Genomic DNA, 17,254 nt, shown 5'->3' on the forward strand with positions numbered 1-17,254 from the left:
TGCAGACATCAACATTCCTCCAGTCGAAGACCCAATTGGAGCTTGAAACGCCACTGTTCGAAAACTGTCATTAACAGTATTGATTGTTGGGATTTCTACCTAAGCGAATGATCGCTGGTGAACGTTCAAACTTTCCTTCAAACGGTCGAAGGGTAACGTTTGACAGTACAACCGAACATTCGATACCATAATACTTGAAATAAAACAAGATGATTCAGTCTATCCTCAGTAAGATTGCTTTAGCACCGTGTGGCAAGCATCCAAATGCTTTCTTTTTTTTTTTTTTCTAACGATTGTACTGTATATTGTCAAGTCACTCGTCAAAAAGCAGGTGCGTAGTAATTATCTTTTCAACAAGTGCATTGGAATACATTGGAAAGCAATCCAACGTATAGCTGTTTTAGACATTTTAAAATCCAACAAAAATCAAACAAGCAATCCAACAGTCATCGAACAACAGCCTGCACCCGTTGAAAATTCAATCCTTCTGCGTTGCATCTCAAGAATTGAAAAATCCCACCCATGACAAGTGGGGTGGGCAAAACCCACCCAAAACGCCTTGCCCTCTCCGATCTGCCTTGTAAAAGCCGGACTTTGAGTTAAAAATTGCAGTTCCGGGTAGAATTTCGGACTACCCGTGCAGGGCGGGGCGGGGCTTGGGTTTAGTATTTTAAAGAAACGAATACCTGCCCCACACCGCCTCGCATGTATAAAACAAAACTTATAAAAACCCTAATATCAACTCCCTCCTACGCCGCTTCACACAAATCAGTGGAATCACACCTCTTAGTCTCTCCTCTCTCACACACCTCTCGGCTCTCACAATCTCACAGTCTCTTCTCACCTTTCTCATTTTTGTGCTTTCACCTAACCCCGCATCAAGTCGCCGCCACTATGGTTCCCTCATCAACCATGAACAGCCCACCATAGCCGCAAATCCAGAAATCACAGAATCCTGTCCTCCAAACGCTCCAATTCAAAACCCTCCGCACACCAGCACCTGGTTGGTTGGTTCCATCCCGCACCGCTATAGTTCCTCAAGCGTCGATGCATTAGTTAGCTACCGCCTCTTAGTTGGCGCACACATTCGAGTCAGTCGTTAAGGTTTCTTCTTTGTTTGTAACTTTGGTTTAGTAACCCTAAACTTCTTTGTTTGATTCAGTAACCCTAAATACCCGCCCCACCCTGTCCAACCCACAAAAACCCCCCCTTGGCGACCCCTGCGGCTACAGTGATTAGTAGCCGGGGCACGGGTAGGGTTTTTGGCCCCCAGAGGATAAGGGTGAGGGGGCCAAAAGGGCGGAAATCTGCCCCATGCTTAGCCCTAGTGACAAGAAATAACAAACATTAAAGCACTCTCTTCCTCTCCTCTCTCTAACCCATGTGGCCATTCTCATTTGAACACCATAAATCATGCCTACAGAAAAAGCTCAGCTATTAGTTCAAGCATTTTACCGTCTGCTTTAGTTTTGCCCCCTTCTTTTCTCACATCTTGCCATTATTCCTATCAACATTCTAAAGCCATGAGGAAATTAATCCGAAACAAATCTAAAAGAAATCTCCCCATCAACTCCATAAATCTCCACTCAAAACCTAAATCTGAAAAAAAAAATAAATAAAAAAAAAAAAAATGTAGTTTTGCTAAGGAAGTTCCCAGTTATTCCAACAACTGCGATTGCATCACCACTTAGAAGTCAATTCCCCATAATATTTTTTGCACACAAATATATTGTGTGCCTGTACTAGCTTACCTCTACAAAAATAGATCCCCTTTCGTTCAATCATTTCAAATATGGGCAAAGTGAGGTCTGCAATCTCTTCCATCAAGCACCCATATGCAATAAGAAGCTATCATCTAACATCCATATGAGATGAACTATGACATATATGTATGCAAATGTATCTCTAGCATATTTTCTCCTGCATTAAACTATAAGTATTGTCATTGGAATTATGCATTCGTAATTATTACTCAAAACAAACCATGACCTTTTAATATGAGCATAATAACGAAGGCAATACACGCCATTTTTGTAAAATACTCACGTTTATGATTCTGCAAATAAAGGTGACTTAAGGCTTATTTGATAACCAGTTTTATAATGATTTATTTACTAAGTCATATGAAAATATTTATTGACTTCTAATTTAAACCAAGTGTCTGTGTTTGTGTGCAAACAAATATCTTAAATGCGAAATTTAAATAAGACAAGATATTTGTTACGAAGTGAAAACTCTATAAAGAGAAAAAAAAATCACTCCGAGGCAGCCAAACCCATGAAATTCACTATCCAAAAACAAAGTTAATTACAAGACACTCGTACTCACATAACCCTATACAGTAGTCATACCTTTAACTCTGACGTGTAACTCAACACGAACGCTTCCCAACCAGATCTTCCATCTGAATGAGTTTTTTATGAATTCCTTTACCCTAGGGCCGACCCCTAAGATAGATTTCGCACGAACACTTGAGCACACACTAGCACCGGCTTGAGAGCTAGCGGATCTTTGATTCTCCCTAAACACCCTCTCAAAGCACTATGGAATTTACCACCGAATTCTATATAAAACACTAGCCTAAAGCCCCCTATTTATAAGCTTCAAGAGACCTAAAAAACTGCTGAGATTCGGACTCTGGGTGGCGAGCGTCTGGATGGAAGTTAGCCACGTCCAGACGGTTTTCTGTGATATCCTTTCAGAAACAGTGTAATTCTATCTTTAGCAGGTTCACGTCCGGACGGCTTGACCGAGCGTCCGGACGGTCTTCGCTAAAATCTTTTCTGCGTTCAAATGGAACTTTGGAATATTCTGAACTACTGGACATCGTTCGGACGTGTTGCCACTTAGTCTGGACGGCTTGTAGAGACTTCCCAAACAGTGTCGACTTTTGAAAACAAACTCCATGTTGAATACTGATTGACCTAGCGTCCGGATGGTGTTGCTCTGACGTCCGGACGTCTTCAATGTTTATCTGTGAGACACTGCGGGGCGTCCGGACGGTGTTGCCCTAGCGTATGGACGGTTGCACTTCTGCTGCATGACTTGCCTTTCCAAGGATAGCGTCCGGACGGGAACACCACATTGTCCGAACGGTTTGCAGCTATCTTCCCATATCTGTGTCTGAGACAGAAACCCTATTGCATGTCGAACACTGAATGGCGTCCGGACGGATACACTTGAACACTGGATTCTTCTCGAACTCTTAATATCGTTCGGATGATTTTCCATTACGTCCGGACAGATGCAATCTTGAACAGTTCAGAGTTTCTAGACACTAATGGGCGTCCGGACGGAAAGTTCTCATTGTCCGGACGGATGTTACTAACTGATGAGCGTCCGGACGGGAACACCACATCGTTCAGACAGTTGCTTGGGATCCGACTTCTCTAAGTTAGAATCTGCACAGAATCTTTCTTGAATACTGAAATAGCCTTCATGAAGCTTGTGACACTTGCAACTTGTCATAATACGGCTCTTTCCACATCAACGAAATAAACTCTGAATATCTGAAGATTCTGAAATATACGGCATCCCTGTGAAAGCAGCAACATTACATAATAGTGATTTTATCAACAAAATGTTGCCAATCAAAAACTAACATCATAGACTTACTGAGTACTTTTCTCTGTCTCGAAATCTCTATGTGTTGGTAATTATCAGGATTATCTTGGTTAAAGTTGGGAGGTTCACTAGGATGAAGACGCAAAGCGAATGGTCCGTTGGTAATAGGTTTGTTTAGATTCGATTTAATTTTGGATAACTCTTGATTAATATTTGATGATAGTATTATTTGAGGTTTAATTACTTTTAGATTCTCATATTTCGTATTTTTCATTTTTTTCTCTTTTCATTCGCTTTGATTAGATCTTAATAGTGGTTCATCTTAAGAGTGGTTCCACTAGGCGATTACCAGTTAATTGTTCTAGGGGTACTGCCAATAACTCTCCAAGTGAAGTAAAACAATTACCTGATTTTGGGAGCTTTACAATGACACCAGTCAATTCTCACAAACTAAGGAAAGATGGTTGTCTAAAGGTACATTTTGAGTGTGTAAGGACAAGAATGTGCAAAGATAGGGGTGGTAAGTACTCAGCGAGTTTGAATTTGTGCAGTGTAAGCTAACAAAATTACAGATTTATGTCAACTTTTAATAGCATTAGAATTATAAGAAGATGGACAAAATCACCTTTACATACCCAATGCCCATACCCATACGTAAGTCTTTTTTTACCGAGAAAAACAACAAATTCAGAAGGATTTGACGTCAACACCACGGTCCACTTTTAAAATACAAATGTAATTACGTAAATCTTAACCTTAAAAATGTAGAGGATTTGACTTGAGAGGGGCAATTTGTGTCATTGAGGAGGAAGAAATTATGTTTGGGGGGGAGAGGGGGGAAGGGGGAGGTCCAGTTCTTATGTAAAAAATTAAAAATAAATAAAAAAATGTTATGACTATTTTTCATTTTTTACACAACTGTAAAAACTTTGGGGTTGCCATGGACCCATTACCCTTGAACATAGCTCCGCCCCTACCAACATGGTAAATGCAAACGAATTCGAGTCTGAGATTCATGACACTTAGCTAGAAAAGGATTAAGCAAGATTTCTAAGTAAAGCTTACACCTAATTGAAATTAAATTCAAATACTTTACATGAAATGTGTTGTGTTTATTCAAATGCATAGGTGTTGAATGTTTTAAGTATCTACAGTATGCAGGGATTATGGTGAATTGAGCCGTCCTTTAAGCATGTTGATGTATGATGATGTAATGTCAGTAAAGCATTTGACAAGAATGCTTTAAAGAAAAGAATTTGAATTTAATGGAATATGCATAAATGTAATGTTTTAAGGGTTAAAAGAACAAGGTAAATGAACAAGTGAGTAAATGAATGTAAATGGTAACCTTGCTTTGAGGATGGCTCAAGTAGTGTAGTGACCAAGCAAGGCGAGGACTGGGACACTTGATAATGACCCAAGTAGTGTGGCAATCACATGTGTCAACTATAGTGATGGCCCAAGTCGTGTGGCAACAATAGAATGGTTACCTTGCTTTTGTCGATGATCCAAGTAGTGAGGCGAGCAAAGCAAGGACTGTGATATTCAATGATAGTAGAAGCAGTGAGGCGATCAAATGTGTTACTTATGGTGATGGCTCAAGTAGTGTAGCGACCATAGGTGCGATTTTCACATAATGATGGTCACATGAAAGTTTCCCATACCCCTCCCTAAATGACAAAGGAATGGAAACGGAAAATGGTTAAAGAATGGAAATAGATAAACAATTAAATGAATGAAAATAAAAGTTAATGGAAAATGTTAAAAGTGATAAAGTATGATATGAGTAAAGTATATATGTATTGTACGATGAATATGAACATAGCTTGAATTTAAGTATGTATAACACCCCGCATAATTAAGTGGCAATTATTTTAAATATTTATCGATTTATCACTCACTACAATTTTAAATATTTTAAAAGTTGTGTTGAAATTATCTTTAAAACTTTAAACACAATTGCACCTATATTCATGTGTTTCATACAAGGTGTTAAAAGACTTTAAAATTTCTAGAATTTTCTAAGTACTAAACAATTGATGTTACCATCGATCCTCCAATGCAAACTCTAGGTAACAAATGTTCAACTCAAGGAGCAATGTTCGACAGACAGTTACATGCAATTAAAATTAGACATTTATACCCTTTCGCTTGTGCATGGGATAACTATAAGACCATCATTTCATCCAAAATCTTCATTTTGGTCGTCTCTGTTACAGATCATGCGCTAATCAAATTATCCGCAACGGAATACTGATTTCAAAAAAATTTCTTTAAGATAAACAAGGCAAGATTAATTAAATTAATATGTTCAGGATACTTATAATCGAAATCAGCCTATCCAAAACTACTAGGCCAATTGACTTTGATTGATTTACTCCTTGCATATTGAATGTTGAAGAACATGTTTTTGACTCAACTTCTAGATCTTCTCTCTAATGACTAAATATGACCATCAGTGTAAACTCACAACTCGAAGCAGTGAATTAGTAAATAATATTTTACTATGACCCTCTATTTATAGATTTGGATTTACACTCATGATAGGGTTAAGAGATAAGAAAGAGCTGTAACATAGATAAGATTTGAGTCATAGGAGAATTACAATTCTAATTCCTACTATCTAGGTAGCATAGATAGGATAGAAGTCATAAGAGAACTACAATTCTAATCCCTACTATCCCTACTATCTAGGACTAGGATTTTAATCCTATCTCAATTGTTGCTAATTTTCCAGCATGGACTTGAGTTTTATCGCTTAGGTCCAATGCTCTTTAATCTCTTCTTAAGCTTTTTCTAATTAATTCCAAGAGCCTATAACTCTTAAATACTTAAGTCCATAGGAAATTAATTCCTTAAGCCTATAACTATTTAATTGCTTAAACCCATAGGAAATTAATTCTCAAGCCCAATCATCTCTAAGTAATGAGCCACTTAGGAATCATATTCCTTTGGCCCATGTTTTATCAAATAAAACAATCCAAAATAAATAAATACACAATTGAAGCTTATTGCATATGATCAATTTACATTAGCTCAAAGAGTGACCTAAAGGAAAAAATACAATTAGCTTTAAATAGGTCTGTGACAATATCACACGGCCTTATTTAATCACAATTGATTCCACTAAACAAATATGACTACACTCTAATATATTTTCAAATTAATAAATCAATCGTCGCGATATACTTATTTATTACATATTACCCCTCCATGGAATCATCTCGTAGTCGAACCAAAGTCACACTGTTACTTAGTTCACTACCTCTTTTCCTTGATACTCCTGATTTAATTATATGATTTATCTTTTTTGTACCTTGTGAGTTTTTCATCTCATCTTACACAAAATAAAGTTTTAGTAAATACCATTATAATACTCATGCCTGAACTTTAAGATAATCAACCTTATTGAATTTATATCAAGGGGAATATTCCTTATCGCTTTGTTCCATGACAAAGGATTTGGATTCCTTCTTGAAGAACGTGCTCTCACAATACTACATGCAATCACTCAATGCACATAAGTGTTGACCAGTGATTTGATCTCATTCTTGTACATTAAAGTGACCTACACTTCACATCTGAGTTCGCAATCTTCTCGGGATTTAGAGTAACTGTTATTAGTCGTCGTGCATGTACTTAGTGTTGAAAGAATGATGACTCACTTAGTCCGTTCACCAACATATCAACACGAAACCCTTCCTACTTCTCCTAATTAAAATAGATTGTTAAGGTTGTCATGTTATAGTTTAGATGGATTTTTCAGTTTCATTTACGACTACGAACAATCTTTTATAAATTACAAGGACTTATGACTATAATTTTCGGTGTGATAATCTCATTACTCACACCTTAGTTAAATACAAGGTAACCTAAGGACCTTACATGTATATCATATGAAATATTCAAACATATATATATATATATATATATATATATATATATATATATATATATATATATATATATATATATATATAATGTTCAATATTATACAATTTGCAACTTAATGTGATTGGAGTTTTGGACACCAGTTCCAACAGTTTCTAACCTCTAAAAACCCTAGATTAAAAAGAGAATGGTATTTTTCTTGGGGGGTTCCACTTCACAAGTTTGGAGAGTTCTACCATTTGGGTAATTACCTTAACCTCCATCCTCAATACACTCAACCATGCATTCACTGTTTAAATCTTATATTTCGTTATACCTAATTATTTTGGTTCAAATGCTTATGAATAAGGTTGTTATCTCTTGTAAATGAGTAGATCCTTGATGAGAACTATAGATCTCGAAAGCATGATTTTGTTTTTATAACAAATAACATTAGATCACACAAATTTACGTTTTAATTGGTGCTGACGTGTTATATTAATATATTCTATCAAATTTTTTAACTACAAAAAATTATTTATTTATTTTTAACTTATCCCAAATAATATTTAGTCACTTTTTAAACATTATTAATCACGTACTCAAACCATGTATATCAACTTAGGAATTTTTCCAATCTTTACTTGGCTTCCATTTCCATGGGCCTTGATTTATTGAAATGATCTTTATTGGGGGCAACTGAGTAATTCACTCCACGTGGGGGGAACAAAATAGAATAACTGCATGCTTATTACACCAGTGACCAGTCGGAGTCTACTCCCAAAAAAAAAAAACAAAGAAAATTAATAATAATAATAATAATAATAAAAGAATTGTTTACAGGTCTCTGACTCTCTGTAAAGTGGTAGGTCTTCTTCTACCTCCTTGAAGCCGTGAAAAGATCTTTGACTTGAGTACCTGAAAAAATAAAATAAAATATATATATATATATATATATATATATTAAAAAAAGTCACAAATATTTTGACTTCTTAATGAGATATTTTATTAGAAATTTAGAACCTTTCTAAGGTCCCATTTTATAAAATTGGAAATTGTTAAACGATGCAGTAAGTTGGCCTTTGGTGCACCGGTAAATAATGTTGGTGGATTTGCTCAACCCAACATTACTTATTTTCTTCTACTTACCAATGTAAGAACTCATGTAAAATATAAAATATGAGGGAAAAAAATAGAAGCAAATACAAGAGATTTAGAGCGGTTAAATCTTAGAGTACTAACCCACTACTAACAAAGGTGAGTAATGCTAGAAGTAAAACTTTTGTTCAACTCTTATCCCTCTAAAAGCATTCACAATGAATGATCTAAATTTCAATCTATTCTAGATAACCAAAATCCACTTTTTGCTAGTTTAGCTAACCACTCTTAAAAATACCCTCCAACCGATTATCTAAATTTCTATCTATTTTATTAAAATAATCATTTTTAATATTTTTTTTTTATTCTTTTTGTTAAAACCTCATATCTACTCATCCTATGGTTTCCACCGAAACACAAAATCTGCCTCTCCCTCATCTTCGTCTTCTCCTTCTTCGGGTGCGATCTGTCCACATGGCTCCAGAGCATGCTCTCTGAGTTTAACCCCCCACCTACCAATCAATTCGATCCCACGGTTTCCATCGACTTGCCGTTGGGGCTCTGTCGGTTCTTCTCAATGATTTGTTTTTGGGTTTGGCCGGGGATGCACGAGCAAAAGCCACCAACCCGCCCAAGCAACAACCATCGGCGATACAAAGAGAGGGAGATGCAGGGACGCACGAGAGAAAGAAGAAAGCTAGAGAGAAGGTAGGCGAAAGGAGAGATCAGAAAGGTAGAAGTTTCGGGAGAGAGAGAGAGAAGAAGAGAAAAATTAATAAAATAATAATAGGTTTGTGAACAGTGTCACGCTATTCACAAATGCTAAGGAATATATTTTGGCGTTGGGTTTAGAGAATTCGTTGGAGGGGCTTTTTTTTGCTTTGGTTACCTATTATAGATTCACAGTGAGTTTTATATAACCCACCGTGAATGTTCTAAGAGTGATGTGAAAGAATTTAATAATGATTCATTTTAAATTCAATGATTCAAAGTCACGTCGTATTTGAAAGGATAAAAATCTTCATTTTAACATTACTCAATAAAGGTTTTACATTTTTATTGTACTGAATTGTATATTATAATTGGTTAACATACCCTATTAAAAGAAGATTGTTGTGGTATAATATACTAGAAAAGGTTAAAAAAAAAAATTAACGAGAGACCTAAAAAAAAAAAAACTTATAACACCAATTTTATTTGTAAAAACCTTGTGAGGAAAATAAAACTTAAAAAAATAAAAAGTGCCAATTTTTTTACTAAGAAATAGTTACCAAGATGATGTAAAACTTATTCATTAAAAATGATTAAAACAATTAATAAAAAAAAATAGTATGAATATTAATAAATAAACTTCAAATCATTTTAATATTTATCTCTCAATAAAACATTATACCTCTGGCATTCCTCAAATAAAATTCCCACACCGACAATACACGCACACAAGAAGCGCCTCCCCAACACAAAGGGAAGTTTCTCGATCATCGCGTTGTTAGCATGCATTAGTGCATAAACACCTCAATCCCTCTTTCCCTTCACTTTCACGCCTCACCTCTACCTTTTGCGCTCGAAATCCTCTGCACATATTTCCTTCCTTCCTTCCTTCCCTCTATATATATATATATAAGGGATTCACCTCTATTTCCTTATTAAACGCACAAATCCCAATTTCCCTTCATTTCAAGAGAAATCGACGTCTCTTCTACACGGTTTCGCATTCGCATTCGCATTCCTCTGGATCCAGAGATTCTCTTCTCTTTTACGGCGTCTACGTGGCGGGATCTCACTGCACGCTTCCATTTCCGTTCCCGTCAATCTAGGCCTTCCGCTTTTCTCTCCTCCCGAGGTCCAATCCCTTTCTCTCTCAAACCGTCTCTTGCTTTCCTCAGATCTACTGCATTTCGCTTCAAAACGGTTGCTTATATTTACTCTCACTCCCACTACCTTTGCTTTTCTCGTTCCTCTCAGATCTAAACATATTATTATTCAACCTCATTCTTCGTTTTCGTTGCTAATGGCCGAACTCGCAAAATTCTGTCTCGCTCTGCTTTTGGCCTTCTCATTGCTTGGATTTTCTGTGCCCCAGCAGTCGCCGTACACCTCACCGAGTCCAGCGCCTGAACTTGGCGCCGACTCGTCTCCGCCGCCGCCACTTGTTCCGGTCGCTTCTCCGGCGAGTCCACCATCGACATCGTCTCCTCCGGCACTTTCGCCGGAGGATCTCCCTCCAGGCTCCCCCCCGACGCCGTCGCCGTCACCGTCGACCTCGACGCATCCGGGGCCGGCTCCTTCCGCCGTCAGCGACCTCGGTCACGTATCGGCCGACGGCGGTGTACACGAAGGCAATGGCTCGTCCGAGGGAATGAGCGGGGCGAAGAAGGGCGGGATCGCGATCGGAGTGATATTGGCGGCCGGGCTGGTGGTAGTGGGAGGCTTCGTGTACAAGAAGCGCCGCGACAACATTCGGCGAACTCAGTACGGGTACGCGGCGAGGAGAGAGATTCTGTGAAGAGGCTGTCATACAAATTTTTTATAATCAAATTGGTATTGGTTTATTATTGTTATTATCTACAGTAGTAGTAGTAGTTGTTCTGTTTTTAAATGCTTGGCATCTTCATGGTGGTGATTATTGGAATTCTGATTCTCGATTCTTTTTGAATGTGATCCGATACTGGAGTTAATATATATATATATATATATGCTGCTATTCTAGTCAATGATATCTTTACAAAATAATTATATAAATAAAATAAAATAAAAAATTGCTTTTTGCTGTTTTTCTTCTTCTTTATCTTTTATCTTTTTTCTATTTTCATATTTTCTGGTTGGTTTCCTGGATTTACTTTTTTTTTGGGGTTGGGCGAGAGGACGCTGATGACAATTTGGTGATTGTTGGAAGTGAAAATGGATGGCATTTAATGTGCAGCGTGCTAGTCTGGCAGACGTGAGCCGTTTGTGTCTGTAAGAGCATTTTAATTGGATCGGGGAGGCACAATTGCCAGCTGTGGGGCTTTGGCTTATTCATTCCAATCCCACCGGTGACATTTTTATTTTACAATACTTTTTCCCTACTATCACGCCATAATATTAATTCCCTTGACTTGAGCGTCTATTTGCAAGTCTTTTTACAATTTCAAATGTCTAATTTGTCTTTTGATGATACCCAAAAAAGGTCTTATCATTATAGCATTTCTAGTTTGGTGAGGTAATTCGGTAAAAATACACAAAAATTACTCCGCAACTTTAATATTATAAAAAAAAAATAATAATAATAATTAGTGAAGGAACAATACTCACGAACAATAGTGAGTACTATTTACTTACCAAATATTAAAAAATGTAAAAATTTGTCGCTGTTAGCTGTAATGTTATATGCTAGAAGTTTTTTTTTTAATTTTTTTTAACTTTAGACTATAATATTTCTATACTTTAGACATCTAATACCGTACAAATTTCTTGTTTACATATTCCAACAGGTTTTGTAGAATTGAAGGGGCATGTTTGGATAGAATTTTATTTTTGATTATTTTTATAAAAACAAGTTTGGGTAGGTTTTTTAAATTTAAATTCTATTCGAGTTTTATCAAATTTTTTTCAATTTTGTCTCGGGTTTTTTAAACCAATTTTCTCGGTATTTATAATTTTAAATATAGTAAAGAATAATATAATATAATACAATTTTTTAAAAAATATGACCATTAAAATAAGACAAATATTTAAAAATATGACCGTTAAGAAAAGACAAACATTCAAAAAATATTAAATAGAGAAAGAATAAAGAAATTTGAAAAATATTATTTAAATAGAATAGTGATAATGAATAGTTTTAATGGTTAGACTGCTGGGGTGCATTAAAAATGTGGTTCATCAAAATAAAAATAAAAAATTAGTTTTTAACTATTTTGGCTAGTAAAATTTGGTAAGGCTATTAAGAATGCTCTAATGAAACTACTATGGGTAACCATAGCATTGAAAATTAAATGGGTCAATCATGTGGCAACCCTCGGGTTGACTCGTTAATGAAATTATATATATTTTTATATAATATATATGATTTTAAAATAGGTTGTGTTTGAGTCTTGAAATAAATTGTGTTGAGCTTAGGTCAAACAGGTTAAATAAGTTGCTTTTAGGTCTAAACAGGTCGTGTCGGGTCATTCTTGAATCGTGTTAAGATTGATTGGCTTGACCCGTTTAACTGAATGAATCGTGTTAGGGTTGACGGGTCAAACGAGTCGATCCGAACTCGACGCGTCAACTTAAATTCAAATTCTAATATTTTTTTTTCTTTTAGAATACCACTAGTTACAAGATCTATAACATTGTACGAATCAAGTAATATGATTATAGATGGTGATGGAGGACCAAATCTTTTTTATTATTATTATTATTATTATTATTATTATTGTTATTGAGTCATTAATCCCAATCCAGTCTAATATTTACGACCGCATGGGATAATTGGGATTCATTTAACTCGTGATTTGTGGATTGAAATGATCACTGTGGACTAAAAGACCAAGATTAAAAATGTTCAAAAATGTAGGATTCGGCCTAATTAACCATAATTTTTGTCTGAATTCCGCATGTCAAGAGGACCTTTATTCACTAATCAGTTTCTGTTACAGCCATATCTTGAAGGCTTTATTTTACTACAACTCAATCAAATTACGATTTTGCTATGTTCTTCCATTAATCTTGTTCAATAAAATTAAGAAAAATTATTAAATTGATCCGTAGAGTACTTTAGCTTTGTATAAAAATAAAATCAGTCCCGGTGATATAAAAATTACCTAAGAGTTTTGGGATGTCATGTTGTATCAAATTGGATAGATAGGGATGGATCATTGGGGCCAAGGGGACGCTACCTCTATTTTTTTCTTTTCTTTTCTTTTTTAAGAGAAATGTTAAAAATTTCATTTTTATTCCACAATAATGATGTGGTAATATCCCAACCAATTTTTGTTAAAAAGAAAAAAAAATAAAAATTGAGAGTTAATTAAGACTATCATGACAACATTATAAAATAAAAATGTAGTATTTAGCATTATTTTTTTAAAAATATGTAAAGGAATTATGAGAAAACGTCAAAGGTAGATGAAAGAAGTAATGACATTTTTTTTTTTTTTTTTTGCATATTTTATTCTTTTTTCATAATTTTGGATCATTCTCTCCGTCCCTAAATGAAGAATCATATTACTCACAATAATAATAATAATAATAATAATAATAATAATAAAAGTAATGTCAATCTTTTGGACTCTTATGTAAAAAGAAAGGGAAATAAATCGTCCTCGATTAACACGTCATAAATAGTTTCCATCATTTTTCTTTGCCTTCTCACATATTCTCATGGAGCCCTACAGCCTGCAGGGGGCTAAGGCAGATTTTATTTTATAATTATATCTAAGTCCTCCTAAATAAACATCCTACTCCGTCCCTGTTGACAGAGATCGTAAAACTCAGTACAATTAAATACTAAAAATAAAATAGAGAATAAAGAATAAATAGATAAAATGATTCAATAGAGATGTATTTTGGTAAAAATAGACAGAGCATAATAAGGCTAATGGGCATTTGATTAAAAGGGGTAAAATTTTAAAAACATTTGATATGGGGTGTTGCATTCAATGTGGCTAAATCGCATTCGAACGAGAAGAAATCTCCACATAGCACTAATTGGGTTAGTTGGGTTCGAACATGCTAAGTGTACTGTACAAAGGCAATGACATTTTCACGTATCATTACGCATGATAGTTATAGGTGAAGATCAATGGCTCAAATCTTTCAAACGTGCGAATTAAGTGAGATTTGACGCGCATTTAATGCTGATTGATGCATCATCACATTCGAACATAATAACAACGTGTTTGAATGGGACTGCTTGATCAGCATAAATTCGAGCTTTAAAACGTAGAAACAAGGGAATGGGTCGTTACATAATGGGCTTTGTGATCCAATATTTTCTTCTTCTTTTTTTTTTTCTTTTTTCTTTTTTTTTTTTTTTATAACGAAATATTTAAGTATTTCATTAAATCAAAGATTACAGGCATATAGCTCTTACATCATAAACCATAAAGTTCTGCAAAATCATAACCACGTGCTATAAGGTTACAAAGTCATAAATATAAATAAAATTTTTACAATAAAGTGTTATTTATGACTTTTATCGTCCACTAACCCATGTATAAAAATAGCTAAAGAGCAGATTTGCTCCAAGCAGACTAGATCTAAGACAATGGTAGCCAAATATCTTAGAAAAATTTATTTAAATCGGCCGTGAAAAATAATCCCTCACACCAAACTATCCAGATCGTGAGAGATAACCCATCATACCGAACTATCCAGGCCGTGAGAGATAAGTACCCTCGCACCTAACTAACCTTCATCCTATAGATCGTCCATGAGTGCAGATCTATGGAGAAGAAAACTCTTATTCAAAGTAAAAACACAACCAGCAAACAACAACATTGGTCATGGAGGAGATGGACAATATAACACAGAGGTAAATGAACGGATGCGTAGTGGATAGGCCAAAATTGCTGATCTGGTCGGAGAATACCTGTAAACAAAAAAAAAAAAAAAAAAAACCATAATAAGAGGAGAATGGTAAAAGCGGAAAATAAAGAGTGAAAGGGAGCTGCTCCCTCCTCTCAGATATATTTTCAGAGAGTTTTTTTTTTTTTTTTTTTTTAATATTTTCATTTGGAAATAATATTGAATATCCATTGATTAAGCTAACATAGATCTTACTAATGGGCCCGCACGCACATTCTAAGCCCATCAACTTAAGTTTTGCCTAAGAATTAAGTTAATTAACCAAGGCTGGCCATCCTTGAAAATGATGTAGTAATAAGTTATGATGGACATACAATTGATACCGATGGAACACCACATTAATTTTCATCAAATAAAAGAAACGTGAAGTTTCCTGGCACCTGCAACAAAATAGACAGGCTTGAATCGATTGATCATCGACAAGAACAATAATATGTAAACATTAATAATAGTAATAAAAACATAAAGAGAATAGCTCAAGGCAATATCCTTCTTTGGGTCACAGGAATAGATTATAGAATGAGTTCATCTTAATTTTTTTTTTTTTCATCGGTTAAAGGTATATTCTTTAAAATGCATGCATGTACATTATACATACATGAGTAATTCTATGAAATATCTTTTTATTCTCTCAAATTAATATTATTCTTAAAATTATCAGTAGATTTGGAATGGATCACTATTGAATTTTGATCTAATGATGATTTTAAGTACCACATCAACTTTGAGAGAATAAAAAGATGGTATCTACCATTAGAAGTGCACGTGTAAATATCTGCACAGTTATTTGTGATATTCGCACCCGCATCCGCAAAAATGCTGATATCACTTTTAAATATCTGCTTCTGCATCATTTTTTACAATTCGCATTTGCGCAGTTATTGCGGTTATTATCCGCTATTCGCAAATAGGTAATGAACCTATTTTAAATGTTTTTAAAAATAATTTTAACCGAGTTTTAGTCTTTTAGGCTTGTTTTGAAAATATAATGCAATACTAAAAATATATAGAACCGAGAAAAAAATGGGATGATGATGGATACAATTTCAAAATATTTATGGTAATCAATGCTCACAAGAAACATCCTTATATTTTTTTAATCCATGATTCAATAAGCATAACAATCAAGCCAACAAACAAAAAAAAACATAAATAACAAATCCAACATTATATATATATATTACAAATTCATAACATAAGAAAAAACATAAATTATCTAAATATATACATTCATAAGTGGAATATATATATATATATATTAAAATATATTAAATATAAAGGGGTATGCGGATGTAGTTATTATCCTCATATCTTAAAATTGTTATCCGCGCTTGCGGATAATGGTTTTTGCTATCCGTTATCTACATGTGTGGATAGCGGATGCGAGCGGTTAATAACCGTCTGCATGTACACCCCTACCTACCAGTACTTTCTTTTGTTTCCTCAATCTTTTGTCCGGCATCAATTTTAGTATTAGAGTCGGATTCAATTGTTTCCCATAACAATTTAGCAATAAAAATGTTAATTTAAGGTATCCATCTTTCAATTTTTTTCAATTTCAACCATCTGTTAAAATTTTTTATTAAATCCTATCAAAATTCTCAAAATACTATTGTGTTTATTTTTTTTAAAAAAAAAAAATCATAAATTTAGGCATTGATATTTTTACAAATTCTGTTAAATTCTAACTAACAATTAAATCCTTCCAATTTTTTTTATTATTTTTTTCCTTAAAAAAATCAGGGTATTTTGAGAATTTTGATCGGATTTAACAGAAAATTCTAACGGATGGTTGAAATTGAAAGATGAATACCCTAAATTGATACTTTTTAAAGTTTGAATACTTAATTATAAAAATGATAAAAATTAAGAGTTATAAGTAAAGTTTTTTTAAAATATATATATATATATATAAAAAGAAGAAATGTTGGTTGAGTGGAGTGGATTACGGTTTTTGGCCCATGAGGATCAAGTTCCTGGTCCAGTGGTCCCCACCATATGGATTGATTTTGAAACTATCGTACCCAATGAAATTTACAGCACACGGAATTTATAGATCCAATATTGATGGGCCGGACCCATCACGGACCCCATTTCTAGGTTTTTTTTTTTTTTTTCTGCAGCAAATTTAATGTATTTGGACTATTTTGGGCATGCTTGTGGAATT

The 17,254-nt window shown here is 34.6% G+C and overlaps 1 protein-coding gene across 1 annotated transcript; it reads left to right on the forward strand.

Annotated features, from left to right (window-relative positions):
* Positions 1-10,142: 10,142 nt before the first annotated feature.
* LOC133876667 (proline-rich receptor-like protein kinase PERK2) lies at positions 10,143-11,188 on the forward strand. Its single transcript, XM_062314924.1, has 2 exons — positions 10,143-10,375; positions 10,498-11,188. Exon 2 carries the CDS (start codon positions 10,544-10,546, stop codon positions 11,036-11,038), a length of 495 nt encoding a protein of 164 aa, XP_062170908.1. The 5' UTR covers positions 10,143-10,375; positions 10,498-10,543; the 3' UTR covers positions 11,039-11,188.
* Positions 11,189-17,254: the final 6,066 nt, after the last annotated feature.

This window comes from Alnus glutinosa, chromosome 9 (genome assembly GCF_958979055.1).
Source record: "Alnus glutinosa chromosome 9, dhAlnGlut1.1, whole genome shotgun sequence".
NCBI lineage: Eukaryota > Viridiplantae > Streptophyta > Magnoliopsida > Fagales > Betulaceae > Alnus > Alnus glutinosa.

What these genes read in the sequence shown, in the direction of transcription:
- LOC133876667 (XM_062314924.1), top strand. Translation starts at nt 10,544, where the DNA reads ATGGCCGAACTCGCAAAATTCTGTCTCGCTCTGCTTTTGGCCTTCTCA.